The following is a 16,648-nucleotide window of genomic DNA, read 5'->3' on the forward strand; positions in this document are numbered from 1 at the left end:
AGAGTGCTCTAGATACATCGTGAAGGACCATAGATTGTGCTAAAGGTGCACCAGGGGTACATGACGACAAAGCTACGACTCCCCACCAAGTGCTCTAATATGAGATTTCAAATTTTTTATCTTAAAATCACTGGTCGGTAATGAGGACGCATGCTTCAACTGTAAACGGATCGTTTCACCGCTTCTATAATCCACATTGCATGTTACTCTATCACTATTTTTAAGCAACATTAGTACTAAGTAAGTGCATGAACTAGCTCCCTTCTTGGCACTGCATGCCATTTGTGTCCTACCGAGTGGAGTAGTGGTGGTGGGCAAGATCGATTGGCATTGCGTCTTCAGTTGAAGCTGTCTTGCTCAAAAGAAGGGGAGCCCCAGGAATAGTGTGTGACCAGTGAGTACAGAGAGCAGGATTGCTATTTTGGGAAGAATATTAAAGGTGTGAGCTTCGCTGGTGGTGTGTGAGGAGTTTTCCTTTTGATGGCACCATGGAACAACTTGTGGGCTGGCAGGGCCGCCATTGCCGGCAGCAATGCCTACCGCGACATGCCGGTCATTGTCAAGATGGAGAACCCCAACTGGTCTATTTCAGAGATTAACGGTGGCAGTGACAACGGCGAGGACTTCTTGGCCCGAGTAGGCGGGCAAAGGCGAAGAGTGAAGAACACGAAGCAGATCACATGGGTGTTTCGTCTCAAGGCCCACCGTGCCGCTGGTTGCCTAGCGTGGCTCACATCCGCCGTGGTTGCGCTGGGCGACGCTGCACGCCGCCGTGTTGTGGCCGGCCGGACGGACTCTGACGCCACTGATGGGGAATGTGAGGATGTGGCGGAACGGGCTCCCACTTCGAGGCGGTCTCGGTTCTACACGCTTATCAAGGCTTGCCTCATGATGTCCATATTTCTCCTTGTTGTCGAGCTCGCCGCCTACTCCAACGGCAAGGGGAACCTCGTTGTCTTCATCAATTCTTTCAATGCGTCGTGGATACGCTTTCGTGCCGCCTACGTTGCCCCACCGCTCCAGCTCCTCGCCGATGCATGTGTGGTGCTCTTCCTAGTCCAGAGTGTCGACCGCCTCTTCCAGAGCCTCGGTTGCTTCTACATTCTCATCAAACGCATCAAGCCTAAGCCTCTCTCTCCAGCACTGTCTGATGCAGAGGACCCCAATGTCGGCTATTACCCCATGGTGCTCGTACAAATACCAATGTGCAATGAGAAAGAGGTTTGCACCACTGCCACCACCTACAATTGCCCCCACAGTTTCAATAGATTCAAAAAAAATTATCATGATGGCTATCTCTTGTTTTATTTAGGTGTATCAGCAGTCGATTGCAGCAGTCTGCAATTTAGATTGGCCGAGGTCCAACTTTCTTGTGCAGGTGCTGGACGACTCCGATGACGTGGCAACGCAGGCATTGATCAAAGATGAGGTGGAGAAGTGGAGGCACAGTGGTGCACACATTGTGTACCGACATCGTGTCCTTAGGGAGGGCTACAAGGCAGGTAACCTCAAGTCGGCGATGAGTTGCAGTTATGTGAAGGACTACGAGTATGTCGCCATCTTTGATGCCGACTTCCAGCCATACCCCGATTTCTTGAAGCGCACTGTGCCGCATTTTAAGGTGGAATTCAACTATTGAATTATGTGAACGTATAGATTTTAGTGATTCTAGATTATGAACTCTTTCATTGGGTGGGTGCAGGACAACGAGGATCTGGGTCTTGTCCAAGCCAGATGGTCATTTGTGAACAAAGATGAGAACCTATTGACACGGTTGCAGAACATTAACCTATGCTTCCACTTTGAGGTGGAGCAACAGGTGAATGGTGTGTTCATCAACTTCTTTGGGTTCAATGGCACAGCTGGGGTGTGGAGGATCAAGGCTGTGGAGGACTCAGGAGGGTGGATGGAACGAACAACGGTGGAAGACATGGACATTGCTGTTCGTGCACACCTAAAGGGCTGGAAGTTTGTCTTTCTGAATGATGTTGAGGTGCATCTTGTGCCTAATTACTCATGGATTGCATTATTACATCATTACTATGGTAGATTAAATATCTTATGATACATCTTATGCTAATTTGTGTATCATCTCTGGGCAGTGCCAATGCGAATTACCAGAGTCATACGAGGCTTACCGCAAGCAACAACACCGGTGGCATTCGGGGCCGATGCAATTGTTTAGGCTATGCTTGCCAGATATCATTAGATGCAAGGTATTGCAAGTGCTCTTTTCCTGCTCTAAAATCCAGTTCATAATTTTTGAGATAGTTGTACACTGTGATTAGAAATGCTACCAACATCGTAATATGTTTTATTGCTTGTGACATTTGTAGATTCTTCTTTTCCTAGACTTTTGTTTACATACTTATGATATCAGGTGCATTTGTGTGTTGCTTAAGGTTCTTTTCTTGAATACATACCTAGAATTCATGTCATTGTATATGCTGCTCACTCAAGGTTTTTTTTTTCAATTATGTCGGCTATCCGTTAACTTTCATAACATTATTATTTGTCAAAGATAGCAATGTACTGCTCTAATGGTAGCTAATTTTGTTATGGCAGATTGTCTTCTGGAAGAAGGCCAACCTAATATTCCTTTTCTTCTTGCTACGCAAGCTCATCTTGCCTTTTTATTCCTTCACACTCTTCTGCATTATCCTCCCAATGACAATGTTTGTGCCTGAAGCTGAGCTTCCCAATTGGGTCGTCTGTTACATCCCAGTGTTAATGTCATTCCTAAACATTGTCCCTACACCGAAATCGTTCCCGTTTATCATCCCATACCTGCTCTTCGAGAACACCATGTCTGTTACCAAGTTCAATGCCATGATCTCTGGACTGTTCCAGCTAGGAAGTACATATGAGTGGGTCGTCACCAAGAAGTCTGGTCGATCATTGGAGGGTGATCTCATTTCCTTGGCGCCCAAGGGGTTGGAGCAACTAAAATATCGCTCAGTGCCAGCCATCAACCTAGCAATCAAGGAGCAATCGAAGGCCAAAAAGGAATCCAAGAAGTACAACCGAATATATAAGAAGGAGCTTGCCATGTCACTACTCCTCCTGTCCGCCGCCGCTCGCAGCTTACTATCAAAGCAAGGGATTCACTTCTATTTCCTGTTGTTCCAAGGCATCTCCTTTTTGCTTGTGGGACTCGATCTCATAGGTCAGGACATCAAATAAATCAACCATAGCATGGACATAGAAAGTAATTTGTCACTAAACTTGCAATATGTGGGGTCATGGATGTTGTTGTACCTTCCATCGACAGAGGGGTGTAGGAGCTAGGACCCCGAAGCGAACATGCGGCATGGTAGTCAAAGGATTTTTACAACAGTGTATGTATGTCATGTGTAGATATATATTAGATCAGTCATCTTGTTGATTTGTGAATCTGCCTAACTGGTTCTGGTCAATCACATTCTTTTGTAACATGTTGTTCTAGATGATGTTCAGGTTAGAATTATATCATAGTTCTAAATCCCCCACAGAAATGATTTCCCGACCTTGTTTCAGTTGTATTGATCGATGCATCTGTTAGTACCTATCCTGTTTGACTCGTCAAAAGCTTGCTACATTTCTACATCACCTCAAATTTCCACTCTAAAAGGTAGTTGCATGACTAGAACTGACGAGTAATTCCGTTTCATACAATTTGAAGTTTTGACCAGTTTCAAAAAAGGAAAAATAAGCAAGGGGAAATATACTAATATTGAGAAACAGTATAACGCATCTACCACCGAGCCTCCACAGTGTTTTCAGCCTGTCAGCCGTCGGATCACTTGAACGTACTATGTAGATCACCTCAGTCATCCCCAGGTTGTCATGGCGCTCCACGCACCGTCTCGCGGGCTGCTGCTCTGCAGACCGAGCTCCCGCCCCTCTCCGTATTCGGGCCATCAAAGGCCCAGGTCCAACTTCCCATTCGCACGGGGCAGGTGGTGGTCCAGTGTGTCCACAGCGCTATCCCGTTCCCTCGACCTCTTCGCTTACTGTTCCTCGGTCCATGATGCGCCACCATTCCTTCATCCGTGATGCGCCGCCGTGGCCATCCGTCCCGTTGGCGACTCTCTACTACAGGTCTATCTCCGCGTCGGTACCCTCTACTCTCTGTGTATTCTTCCTCCGTAGGCCCCTTTTTACTGTTTTTAATTTCCTATCTTGCAACGTTCCTCCATGGCAGCTGCGGCGGATAGCTGCGCCGGCGACGTCCATGGCCGGCTATACTCCTCCTACATCCTTCTCCATACTCTCACAGATGTACCACACGTCACTTCCAAATTGAAACTGAAGCAAAAAACTGCCGCGTAAGAAGGATCTCGAAAAGCTCCTTTCAGCGGCGGCTGCGCATGGATGAGATGTCGCGCAAGTTTGGACCTGAGGAAGGTCCTTTCAGCTAGCGGTGACGGGGCATGGATTGGAGGAGGCAGATACCGACACCTTCTGCTCGACTTCCACTTCCACCGTTCCACCTCCTTCTCATGGACCTCCTATCTTCTTTACTTATCCAAACCCATACATGCATGTGGTTGATGCTGGTGAGTCCCTTTTCAGCTGCCCCTCCCACCTCCTTCCCATCACTTGTTTTTGGCATGATCATGTACTAATTTCTTCTAGATTTCCGTTCCCGAGAAGAGGACTACAAGAGAATACATCCAAAGGCACTAAGGTTGATTTCTGTATTGACATATCTTTTTTTTTGAAATGGAGGCAAAAGCTTTGCCTCATCTCATTAATAAAGAAGAAGAGAATTGCCCGGTTAATTAACGGAAATCCGGACGAAAACCGTTACAACACGTCCACATAAGACACACATGGCGATCTGGCAACCAACACAAGAACGCACACACGTCGCCAAAGGAGAGAACACCCTCAAGGTTGCAACCTGGTGCCATCGTCATCACACCTCCACAAGGGCGACTCCGACTCCACCATCGACGACCACCGAAGTAGCCCTCGCCACAAGCAAACGCCGAGGCCTGCACCGGCCGATGCCAAACAGTCAACCGCACACGCCGACTACCAGGCAGCTCCAACTCTGTCGACGAGCATTGCAGGAAATAAGCGCTGAGCCTGCGCCGAGCCAGCGCCAGAACCGACCACCCGCCTCGCGTCATCGTTGCCGCAAGGGCCCCTCCTCAGCAGCTCCGACTCCAAGAAGACAAAGTGAAGCACGGCAACCCCTCGAACACGCCGGATGAGACCGACTACCAAAACTCAGCTGCAAACCAACTCCGCCCATAGCCGCCATCGTTGCCACACAAGAATCCGCGTCACCCACCCACATCGCCAGCCGGGCACCTACCGACCGCGATGTCGTGCATGTCCAGTTCCAGGAAAGCGCGAAGGGGATCGATGACCTTCAAGGTGACTCCCCCAAGGGGGTCGCGACGTTGGAGAACGACGCCGTCGCCCGACTCACACCGGAGTCTTAGGCTTTCGCCCGATGGCCAAGGTGCGAAGGTGCTAGGAAAGGAGAGGCTCCAGGATGACCCCCCAAGGAGGAAGAACGACGTCCCCGGACGCCGCGTCGTCTAGGCTTTCGCTCGGAGCCCCCTCACCAAGCACCCCCATGCAACCGGCGATGCAGCACCACCGGACTGCAAGCCTGCTGTCCCACACACCTCCTACGCGACGACGGCACCACCATCACGCAGGAGCCGCCATCCTCACCGCCAGCAACCGCCGGCGAGCCAGAGCCGGCCAAACCAGCCAGATCTGGCGCCCACCACCGCACTGCCACGGAGACCACCAAGCTTCACTTGAGCAGGGAGGTGGGCTGCCACCACACCCCCACACGCCAGAGAAACGCCTAGACGAAGCCTTCGGAGTCCGCCGACGCCACCAGAGGCGCTGCGAAGAAGCCACCGTGGTCGCCCACCGCACAGCCGAGGGGGGTTGAGCCTCCCCCCACCACCCACCATGCCGCCACCCACACCGGGCCAGCAAGGCCGGCCAGAACCGGGGCACCAAGCCAGGGAGGGGGGGCCGTCACCCCGCCCCATCCCACCGAGCAGGACAGACGGCCAACCCGCCTGTCCAGCCACAGTCGCCGCACCGCCAGATGGGCCGCCACCGAGCAGCTGAGCCACCCGCCTGCACGTCCATTCGCCGGATCCGGGCAGCCAGGAGCCACCGGAGCGCCGCCAGGGGCTGGATCTACGCCGGGGCCGCCAAAGCAGCCGCGGACCTGCAGCACCGGAGCCCCCACCACCACCTGCGCTGGGAGAGCGGATCCCACCGCCGCCGGCCGCCAGGGGGCTTTGCCCACAGACGTGCGCCGACGACGGCGAGGGGGATGGAGGGGATGGGGGAGCGGAGGTGCCGGCGCTGGGGGTTCCGCCCGTGCCGCCCCTAGGAGCGACGCGGGGGCTTTCGGATATTTCCTATACGTTCCTGACATATCTTCTTTGATTATTACTGCATCTTCTCAATAGTTATTTTTGCAATTTATGATGTGGAGGTTCACCCCACATATATGAAAACAATAACAATAATACTTACCATTGATTGGTCTGCTAATGGCTATCAACTTTTGCATATCTATTATCTTTGATCCTTGAAAGGAAGAGATGAAAAATATATGTTGGGACACCTTATGTGTATACTGAATAAGCAATTTGATTGTTGTGCTTTACCGTGTTTCTTGGTGTGCCCTTATGCTTGACAGAGGTCTTTTGAGGTATAGGAGATCTGGAGTTCTGGACATCATGAAGAACACGGGCTTCAATGCACGCTGGTTTTTCAATCAGAGTATGGGGCCTAATCACTCTCTCTCTATCTCTCTTATATGATGCCGACATCTTCTGGTATAGACGGCCTTTATTTGGACCTATACTAATTTTGTTGTCAATTTTATTTATTTTTATGCTTTAGTTTCACTAAGCCTGTACTAAACAATGATGAGCATGCTCTGCTGATCACCTGGTACAACCAGCTATCACACACACCATTGAATGCATACGTCTTCACTATATAAACTATTGTTCATATTTTACTACAAGTGTCATCATGCATCTTTTGGAATTATCTATATCATTATTTCAAAATGAAAATGGTCAGAAGTCATGCCTTACTACCATATATTGGCAAAAATTCCTATCATTCTAGCACACAAATGAACGGGCACGGCAACACGTGCCATTATGGTCTAGTTAAGATGATACCATATACACCCGACCTGTGGGACAACATAATATTACGACCTCATCGAGACATCGAGGATGCACACAACTAAAAAGGGCCGACAAAACCAAGGACTTGCAGGATAAAAGCAGTAATGCCATTCATCGTCCTTGACAACAGGAATTGAGGGTAGTGGGGACTTGAGACCAAACCGGGCCACGACCCGTCCTTGTGTTTATATTTTTCTTAGAATTGGTCCGAATTTGGCTCCAAAGCCACATATGGGCCGTTGTGCAAGCTGTCGGCCCATACTCGGCCCGCTCTATGATTTCCATCACGTTGTGCCACCGCTTGAGTGCCGCTATTATTTCTCACAAAAAAAAGAGTGCCACTATTGAGGGATTCAGCTCTTAGGACAAAAGATAAGTCTTTGGATTAGGGGCAGACAATTAAATAAGTAGAAGATCGTAAGTACAAGCTACCTAAAAGGATTCCTGACCAGATATAGTGGCTTTAACATAATGACTGCTATATAGAGTACTAGTTTACCATATACTCCTTCTGTCCTTAAAAGAGTGTACTTTCAACTCTGTTAGAGAGTCAAACTATTTGAAACTTTGACCGAGTTTGTGTAAAAACATATCAATGTTTGTGAAACCAAATAGGTATATGATGAAAATATATTATATCATGAATCGAATGCTACTAATTTTATGGCATAAATATTGGTGTATTATTGTATAAATACAGTCAAACATAAAAAAAGTTTGACTTTTCAAGAAAGTTGGAAGTACACTCTTTGAAGGACGGAGGGAGTATGGTAGAACATGGCAGTAGTTACAAGACACCATTACCACGCAACTTTAAAAAATTCATCATGCCCCTAAAACGACTCTGCAAAATATGCATGCTTCAGACCTTCAGTATTTCTACACAAAGGATCCTGATGCATGGGTTACATGTACCGCTGTTCAGTGATCACCTTAAAGTTTAACCCGGCAAAAGCATACGCACAACATATACAATTTAATAATCCTAACCTAGTACTGCATGCAACTATGTATATTAGGGAAAATGATTGTCGACGATGTCGGCCATCATGGCAAATACACGGATTGCTTTAAATAATAGTATATCTTCAGAGAATTGCACACATTTCTTCCAATTAAATTGCCGTGAAGGGAACTATTGTTTAAGTTTAGCAATCACATGCGGATCAAGAGAAGATGCAGACGAGCAAGCAAAGATGAGCTAGCGCGTATATATCCTTTCCCGCCATAGTTTCTGTGCGCGCCGCTTTCCCATGCGCCATCTACACGGCTACCAATTTCAAGTTTCCAGCCAACCGCCATCGCTAATCTACTCACGCCGAAAAAGTGTAAATAATTTAACATATCCTACAAAAAAAGAGGGTGAGATAGCACATCCGTTTGTCCTGGCCGAAATAATAAATATAATATATTAAGCGTAATATTTCTTTGACTTGGTCTGCTATGTTAGCTACTCACCTACCTAGCGAGGGGGCGTGTTTCTATTTTCTGAACCAGTCATGTAGATGTTGCCCATTCGTATGGTTACTATATAAATAGACATTTTGGTGAACCATATATAATTGGACCATTTCAAGGTATAAATTTGGGGGGGAAATAAGGGTTCACATTTGCTGAAATGTCTAAGACTAGCCACAATGGGTAGTAACATGGACTAGTAACATGCTCATGTTATTAGTCTATGTTACTACCTCTATAGTGGGGAGTAACTTATGTGTGGTAACATGGAGCCCTTTATTTATTAGGCTATAGACACATTTTGCCTTGATATGTATGATGTTACTCATACTAGTAGTAAGGCTAGTCATAGTGGGAGTAACTTAGGTAGTAACATAGCGCACTTCGAGGAATTTTTGCTTATGTGGCATGTAGTTAATGAGAAGCAGTAACATAATATGTCACTGTAACATAGCGCTTTCCAAGACAAGATGAGTCTACAAGCTAATAAATGAAGCCACATATGACACTACTAGTATGTTACTTTGCACTATGAAGGTAGTAACTTAGTCTAGTGTCATATGCATGACACTAGTCTAAGTTACTCCCCACTATGACCAGCCTAACTAGCTATGTTACTACTTTCATCTCTTTCTTCATTTATTGCATGCCACATCACCTATTTAACCTAGATATGTGTGATATTACTATCTATGTTACTTCCATTGTGGGTAGTCTAACGCGTGGGGGACTGCTAAAATGTGCGCACCCATGGGCATTTGATTTTCCCGATTAGGAAAGATGCATGCGGGAGATTAAATAAGAGGCCCCACAATTAAATCGGGGGAGATAGATTAATACTGGGCCCGTAGTTAAAAATCAGGGCTGTGGTCCCTCGGAGTACAATCACTTGCGAGAGTCTTTTCGGCCAACATGTGGGCCCCACTTTTAGGATTCGATTTATAATTCACCTTATGATTCTTCCTCGGGATCATGTCTTTCTTGTCCCCTTCCAATCTAGCGAACCACTATGTGCATCCTCCTCATGGTGGTCGCTCGTCGCCGGAGCTGTCATGCTCGTGTCTCGCACACCGTTCTCCCCCGTCAAGTCTTGTGTTGTCGTTGAAGACCATCAATCAGGGGAAGCTCTATGTTGGCGTTTTTGCATCTGGTGGCCCATCAGATGCCCCATCACCTAAGCCAGAGGCCCTAGTAGAAAAAAGGCCTATTGTCCTGGTTCGTAAGGGCCTTTTGTCCCGATTCCTGAACCGGGACTAAAGGGTCGGTACTAATGCCCTGTCCCTTTAGTCCCGGTTCAATCTAGAACCGGGACAGATGGGCCTCCACGTGGCCTGTGCGCGGAGCCCGGGCAGGAGGGCCTTTGGTCTCGGTTGGTGGCATCAACCAGGACAAATAGGCATCCACGCGTCAGCATTTCTGCGGCTGGGGTTTTTGTTTTTTTTTGAAAGGGGTGGGGGTCAATTTAGGTGTTTCACATATTGTGTTAGCTAGCTATAATTAATAGAGAGAAGTGTCCTCTCTTATGTCCGTGCTTGGTCGACGCTACGTACTATACATACTACTATACATACGTATAGAGAGGATTAGACACGCTAGCTAGCTAGTAAGCAAACGAAGGAAACAGAAGATCGTCATGAACATATATGCATACAAAGAGAAGTGATATCGACCACCTCTCCTTCTCCGAGAGATTGGTCAAACAACAAGTTCTTGTATATCTATCCGACACTACCGGCTACATATATACAATAATTATCTCTTACAAATATAATCTCCTAACATACGGACGCATGGTCCATATAGTATTCTCCGTCTTCGGCGATCACGTGGTCAAGAAAGAATGCCGCTAATTCCTCTTGAATTGCTCACATGCGAGCTGGTGCTAGGAGTTCATCCCGCTTCCGAAACATCTAATTTGAAGAAGGGGGTCAATATATATATATATATATATATATATATATATATATATATATATATATATATATATATATATATATGAATGAATGAAACTCAACATAAATGATCATAATCAAATAAAATTGTGAATGCTGTTATTTACGCACTTCATATTGTTCGTCAGAGTAGCCCCGCTCACAGGTCGTGTGGCGGATGGACTCGCAAACGTAGTATCCACAGATATCATTTGCTTGTTCCTGCCACAACCACTTTACGAAAAATAGAGGTCAATCAAACTGATAAGCAAGAATGCCAAATGGTATTGATGAAACTAGCGCTTGAATCACTAGGAGATGCGCGGAACATGCTACTATAGTACTTACTTTCGGCTGTCTAAATTGCAGCTTCTTCGGGAGTCCCGGAGCTTTGTTGGTGAATTTTTTTTCAAACCCTGCCAGACAAAGAAAACAATTACTTGATATATCAGGAAATGAACAAAGTTGTTGATATGGTGGATAATGATCGATTTAACTTACTATTCGAGCATTTGAGTCATGTCCGCATAGTCCTGGGGATCTTTTCATCTTGAGTCTAAAACGGTTACTAGTCCCTGCTCAAGCTTAATCTCTAGGAGAATATAGTGGAAATTGCACACGCATGCATAACTCATCAATTACATTACTATAACCTTGACTAATATATAAGAGAAAACGAATATGCACAAGACAGTAACACTCACTTGAAGTTGTAAGGAAAGAGTATTATATCTTTGTTTTCATTTATTACCAACGATCGTAGCAAGTTGGCCTCGGTATCTACGACATGAAATTTAACCTGAGTTGCATCTATGAGATTTGTGTTAATGAACCCAATATCACCGATTTGTCTTTTCTTCAATTCCACAATCTTCAATCTGCATAATATAGTGAGGATAATTATAAATACATGCAATGAAAGAGCTGAGCTATATATAGAGACTTAATGACAGAAGTAGTACTACTTACAGACAGTAGCAGGTGACCGTTGCTTTATCGAGGGCCAATTGATTGAAAAACTGAAAGAACTCCTCAAATGGAACAGGCAACAGTTCAATTCCAACGAGGTCATGCTCCTTTTTAACTCTCACATACAAAGTATTCCTCCCCCCAGACTCTCTGCAGATTTTCAAGTACCAATCATGCAATCTTCGCATCATCGTTGATAGAGATCTTTCATCTTTGACGAGAGGCTTCCCGTACTCGTATCTTTGTATCTGCACCTCCATGAAATCATAATGTACATCGTCGGGCGGGTAATCTCCAAGATTGCTATAACCGGGCACCATCCTTGGATCATTAGTGACGATGTCGCTAAGCACCTTGAGCGGGGGGCACGATTGCTTTGCTTGTTCACCGAGCTGGGTAATTTGTTTCCCAGCTCGTCGTTCTTTCACCCTTTGATCACTGACAGTACTTCCCGACCACTCCGCTTCGGCAAATTCCTTTCCAATAATGCGATCATAGTTGCCTTTCGGCGGAGACTTGGGTGGTTTTGTCAGGGCAGCCAGAGTGCGCTTCGCTCTCACCGGATCTACCTTCTCCTCCAGAGGTGGATGTTTCTTTGCTTTCACCCCTTCAAAGAAGTTCCTCACTTCTTCTCGCGCGATCTCGGCGTTCTCCTCCGGGGTCCTCTCGTATGGTAACTTCTCTGGAGTCTTCAGAGAAGGACCGAATCTGTATGTCCTCCCGCCTCTGGCTGTACTGCTAGACACCGGCAGAGCAGACGGAGTGGCTGTCTTCTTTACTTGCTTACGAGGCGGAGGAGAAGAACTACGACGCGCCGGAGCAGCCGGAGCGGCGGCGGGTCTCTTCCGCCCTTGCTGACGAGGCGGAGAAGGAGGAGGCTGGCTGCTCGGACGCGCCGGCGCAGGCGGAGAAGGAGGCGGAGTGCCGCCACGCGTCGGAGAAGGAGCCGACCGAGTGCCCTGATCATCACTCGCCGGAGGAGGAGGCGGAGTGCCCTGACTCGCCGGAGGAGGAGGAGGAGGCGGAGGCATCCAGTTCGGAAGGTTGATGAGCTCCTTCCGACATAGGCATGGAGTCTTCAGAGCAGAACCCAGCCGAGTCTCCCCTTCACCGGTAGGGTGGTCAAGCTGGAGGTCCTCAAATCTCTCCGTTATTTCATCCACCATCACCCTAGCATATCCTTCTGGAATCGGCCGGCAGTGAAAAGTTGCGCCGGGTTCAGTAGGAAAAATAGAGCCAATAGCCGCCTTGACCTTCATATTAATTCATTGTGTCATAAGGTGGCAAATTTGAGACTCCGTGATAGCATCCACGGGATAGCTGGCAGGAGCCGTCAAGACATGCTAAGGCTGAAGCAGCTCGGTGGAAGCCACGCTGCTTCTCCGCTGAGATGGCGGGGTAGCTTCGGGGGAAGCTTCGGTAGTTCGTTTGCTGATATTTGCTTCTCGTTCCTCTATCGCTTATACCCTAGCGTGCAGCGCCTGCAGTTGGGTTTGCTCCACTTTCATCCTCCTCTCGTGGCATTTGTAACCGCCTGCGTTCAGAAACCCTGCCTTCCACGGAATGGAGCCTGGCGTGCCTTGTGTCCGTCCAGGGTGCTCAGGATTCCCGAGGGCCATTGTGAGCTCGTCGTTCTCTCTGTCTGGAACGAACGTCCCTTGCTGCGCTGCTTCGATATAGTGCTTAAGCCTATTGACTGGTATTTCCATTTGCTCGTCCGTCCAAATGCACTTCCCTGATACAGGGTCTAAGTTTCCGCCAGCCCCGAAGAACCAAGTCCGGCAACGGTCTGGCCAGTTAATTGTCTCTGGTTTGATCCCTTTATCAACCAGATCATTCTCAGTCTTGGGCCACTTAGGTCGGGCTACGAGGTAGCCACCTGACCCCGTGCGATGGTGATGCTTCTTCTTCGCAGCATTTTGCTTGTTTGTCGCCGACATCTTCTTACTCTTTTCCGATGTCTTGTGGGCCACAAATGCGGGCCAGTGATCTCTGATCTTCTCATATCTGCCCTTAAATTCTGGTGTCTCTTTGTTCTTGACAAACTTATTCAGCTCTTTCTTCCACCTCCTGAATACTTCTGCCATCCTCTTAAGAGCAAAAGACTTGATTAATTGCTCTTTAACTGGCTTCTCCAGATCATCCTCTGCCGGTAGGGTGAAATTTGACTTCAGTTCAGTCCAAAGATCATTTTTCTACATATCATTGACATAAGACACCTCAGGGTCTTCTGTAGCCGGCTTTAACCATTGCTGGATGCTGATCGAGATCTTGTCCCTAACTAGAACCCCACACTAAGCAACAAATGCGCTCTTTTTCCGGAGGGGTTCAATCGGTTGGCCATCGGGCGCGATTGCTATGATCTCAAACCTTTCATCCGAGCTCAACTTTCTCTTTGGGCCTCGTCTCTTTACCGAAGTTGTGCTCGATCCGGAGGGCTAGAAAAAAAACAAAGACTTAATTAATATGTGTACATACCAAAACAATGAATGCATCAATTAGCTAGTCAGCACAAGCTTAACTAATATATATACCTGGCCGGACTCGGTTCGGTCACCGGAGACGTCATCACGGTCTCCTTCTTGCACCGGCATTGGGTCACCGGAGCCGTCCTCGCGGTCTCCTTCTTGCACCGGCATTAGGTCACCGGAGCCATCATAATCATAGTCAGCTGCTTCCAGACCATCGGTGTCGTTGAGAAACAACGAGCAGACGGCATCACTTCCTCGTGCGATTATGTCCCCCAACAACTCTTCTTGTACTTCATCTCGGGCGGTGTCCATAGTTTCTACAAATATTTACAACATGTCAATTATTATTTAAACATGAAAGATGGATATATTAGTGGCAAACGTAGAACTAATATTAATTAGTGGCCTCGACGCTGCTTCTTTAGGGTTTGGGGTGGCCTCGACAACGCTTCAAGAATAAAAAAAGAAGAGGAAGAAGAAAAAAAGAGAGGAGAAGAAAGAATAGAGGAGTTCTTTCTTCTCCTCTTTTTTTTCTTCTTCTTCCTCTTTCTTTTTATCGGGAACGAGGGTCGTCGAGAATCGCCGAGCGGTAGAGGAAACCCTAAATAGCAAGTATCGTCGGTGTGAGATACATGTGGCCGTCGGTGTCGGACACTACATCCACATCCCACAAGTGACGCGGGCTTCGACGCCCACGTCAGTTGTGGGACGTGGATGTAGTGTCCGACACCGACGTCCACATGTATCTCACACCCACGATACTTGCTATTTAGGGTTTCCTCTACCGCTCGGCGAATCTTTCTTCTCCTCTTTTTTTCTTCTTCTTCCTCTTTTTTTTATCGGGAACGAGGGTCGTCGAGGGTCAGGGTCGCCGTCGGTGTCGGGAGGGGTATATCGACGACGACAGACCTGATAAAACATAAGAAAACGAAGAAGAAATAAAAAGAGGAGAATAAGAAAGGAATATCTAGAGGAGAAGATCGAAGAAAAAAAGAAGAAGAAAAAGAGGAGAAGAAGAAAGGAATAGAGGAGAAGAAAAAAAAAGAATATGTTCTATTTTCTCTTCTTCTTCACTATTCCTTTCTTCTTCTCCTCTTCTTTTTCTTCTTTTTTCTTCTTCTTATTTATTTCTCCTCTTCTTCCTCTCCTCTTCTTCTTTCTTTCCTCTTCTTATTTTATTTCTTTCCTATCCTTCTTTTCCTTCCTTCTTAATATCACTTAGCAAATTTTGCAACGATAGGGAGGGGGTGCTCCCGTGGTCTAAAATCCATCTATGCACGATAGAAAATTCTGAAAAATACATCTATGATCACTCAACGTCCCCGCCTCTCTCATGAACAAAAAAAAATCTGTGAATTAACAAAACATCACGTTCTATGAACAAAAAATCATATTTCATCCACATTCGTGCATACATCATATATGTGATCATCTATGAAAAAAATCATCATATTCTATAAAAAATCATTACATATATATAAAAACAAGTATATATATGAAAAAAATTGCAAAGGGAGGGCGCCGGCGGCCAGACCAAGCTGAGGAGAGGACCGCGCACACGCGGGGTCGGCGGCGAGGATGGCGTTGGGACAGGGGCGCGGGCGACAGCAAGGACAGTCCCGGGTAGCGCGCGTCGGGGCAGGGGCGCGGGCGACGGCGACGGGGGCGGGCCAGGGCAGCGCACGCCGGGGCAGGGGCGGGCCGGGGCGGCGCGCGTCGGGGCAGGGGCGCGGGCGACGGCGAGGGTGCGGGCAATGGCGGGCGACGGCGAGGGCGCGGGCGACGGCGAGGCAGGGGCGCGGGCAACAGCGAGGGCGGGCCGGGGCGGCACGCATCGGGGCAGGGGCGCGGGCGACGGCGATGGGGGTGGGCCGGGGCGGTGCGCGTCGGGGCAGGGGCAGGCCGAGGCGGTGCGCGTCGGGGCAGGGGCGCGGGCGAGGCGGGCGACGGCGAGGGCGCGGGCAACGGTGGCGACGACGAGGCGCAGAGGGGCAGCCTGACGGCGTCGTCGGGGCGGGATCGAAGAACGGAACCAAAATTTTCACAAGTGTTGTATATATAGACCGAGCATTGGTCCCGGTTCGTGGCTCAAACCAGGACCAATGCCCCTTTTAGTCCCGGTTGGTGCCACCAACCGGGACCAAAGGCTGGCACGAACCGGGACAAATGGCCTGCGCCTGCCAAAGCCGTGGTGCACTGGGATGTTTAGTCCCACCTTGCTAGCCGAGGAGCGGCATGACCTGTTTATAAGCCCTGCCCCGCCATCTTCATTGAACTCTGAATTGCAGGCCTCTAGGCCTAATCTCGCACTGCTATGCCTGTGGGCCTGCTGGGCCTTCTACGGGCCTGAATCCTGGCCCATGGATGGGTTTCTAGTCGTATTCAGGCCGTGGTGGCCCAGTAGGTGGCATTTTTTTTGCTATTTATTTTTTCATTTCTACTTAGAACTAAATACTTATAGTTTTCAATGATTTTTTTCTTTTAGGTCACAAAAATTATAAAATTTCTGTTAGTGCCATTAGTTTTAAAATTTGAATAGTTTAAATTTGAATTTTTTAAAATTTGTGTGAATTACTAGTTTATGAATAACTTTACTATAAAAATTGATTTTTGAGTCATTCTTTTTCCTGCTATTTAACTGTGT

At 47.7% G+C, this 16,648-nt stretch overlaps 1 protein-coding gene across 1 annotated transcript; it reads left to right on the top strand.

Moving 5' to 3' along the window:
* The first annotated feature begins 358 nt into the window (after nucleotides 1–358).
* Nucleotides 359–3,521, top strand: LOC123163022 (putative xyloglucan glycosyltransferase 10). Its single transcript, XM_044580810.1, has 5 exons — nucleotides 359–1,221; nucleotides 1,313–1,621; nucleotides 1,703–1,993; nucleotides 2,103–2,216; nucleotides 2,566–3,521. Exons 1-5 carry the CDS (start codon nucleotides 481–483, stop codon nucleotides 3,181–3,183), a joined length of 2,073 nt encoding a protein of 690 aa, XP_044436745.1. The 5' UTR covers nucleotides 359–480; the 3' UTR covers nucleotides 3,184–3,521.
* Nucleotides 3,522–16,648: the final 13,127 nt, after the last annotated feature.

This window comes from Triticum aestivum, chromosome 1A, assembly GCF_018294505.1.
Source record: "Triticum aestivum cultivar Chinese Spring chromosome 1A, IWGSC CS RefSeq v2.1, whole genome shotgun sequence".
NCBI classification, from domain to species: Eukaryota; Viridiplantae; Streptophyta; class Magnoliopsida; order Poales; family Poaceae; genus Triticum; species Triticum aestivum.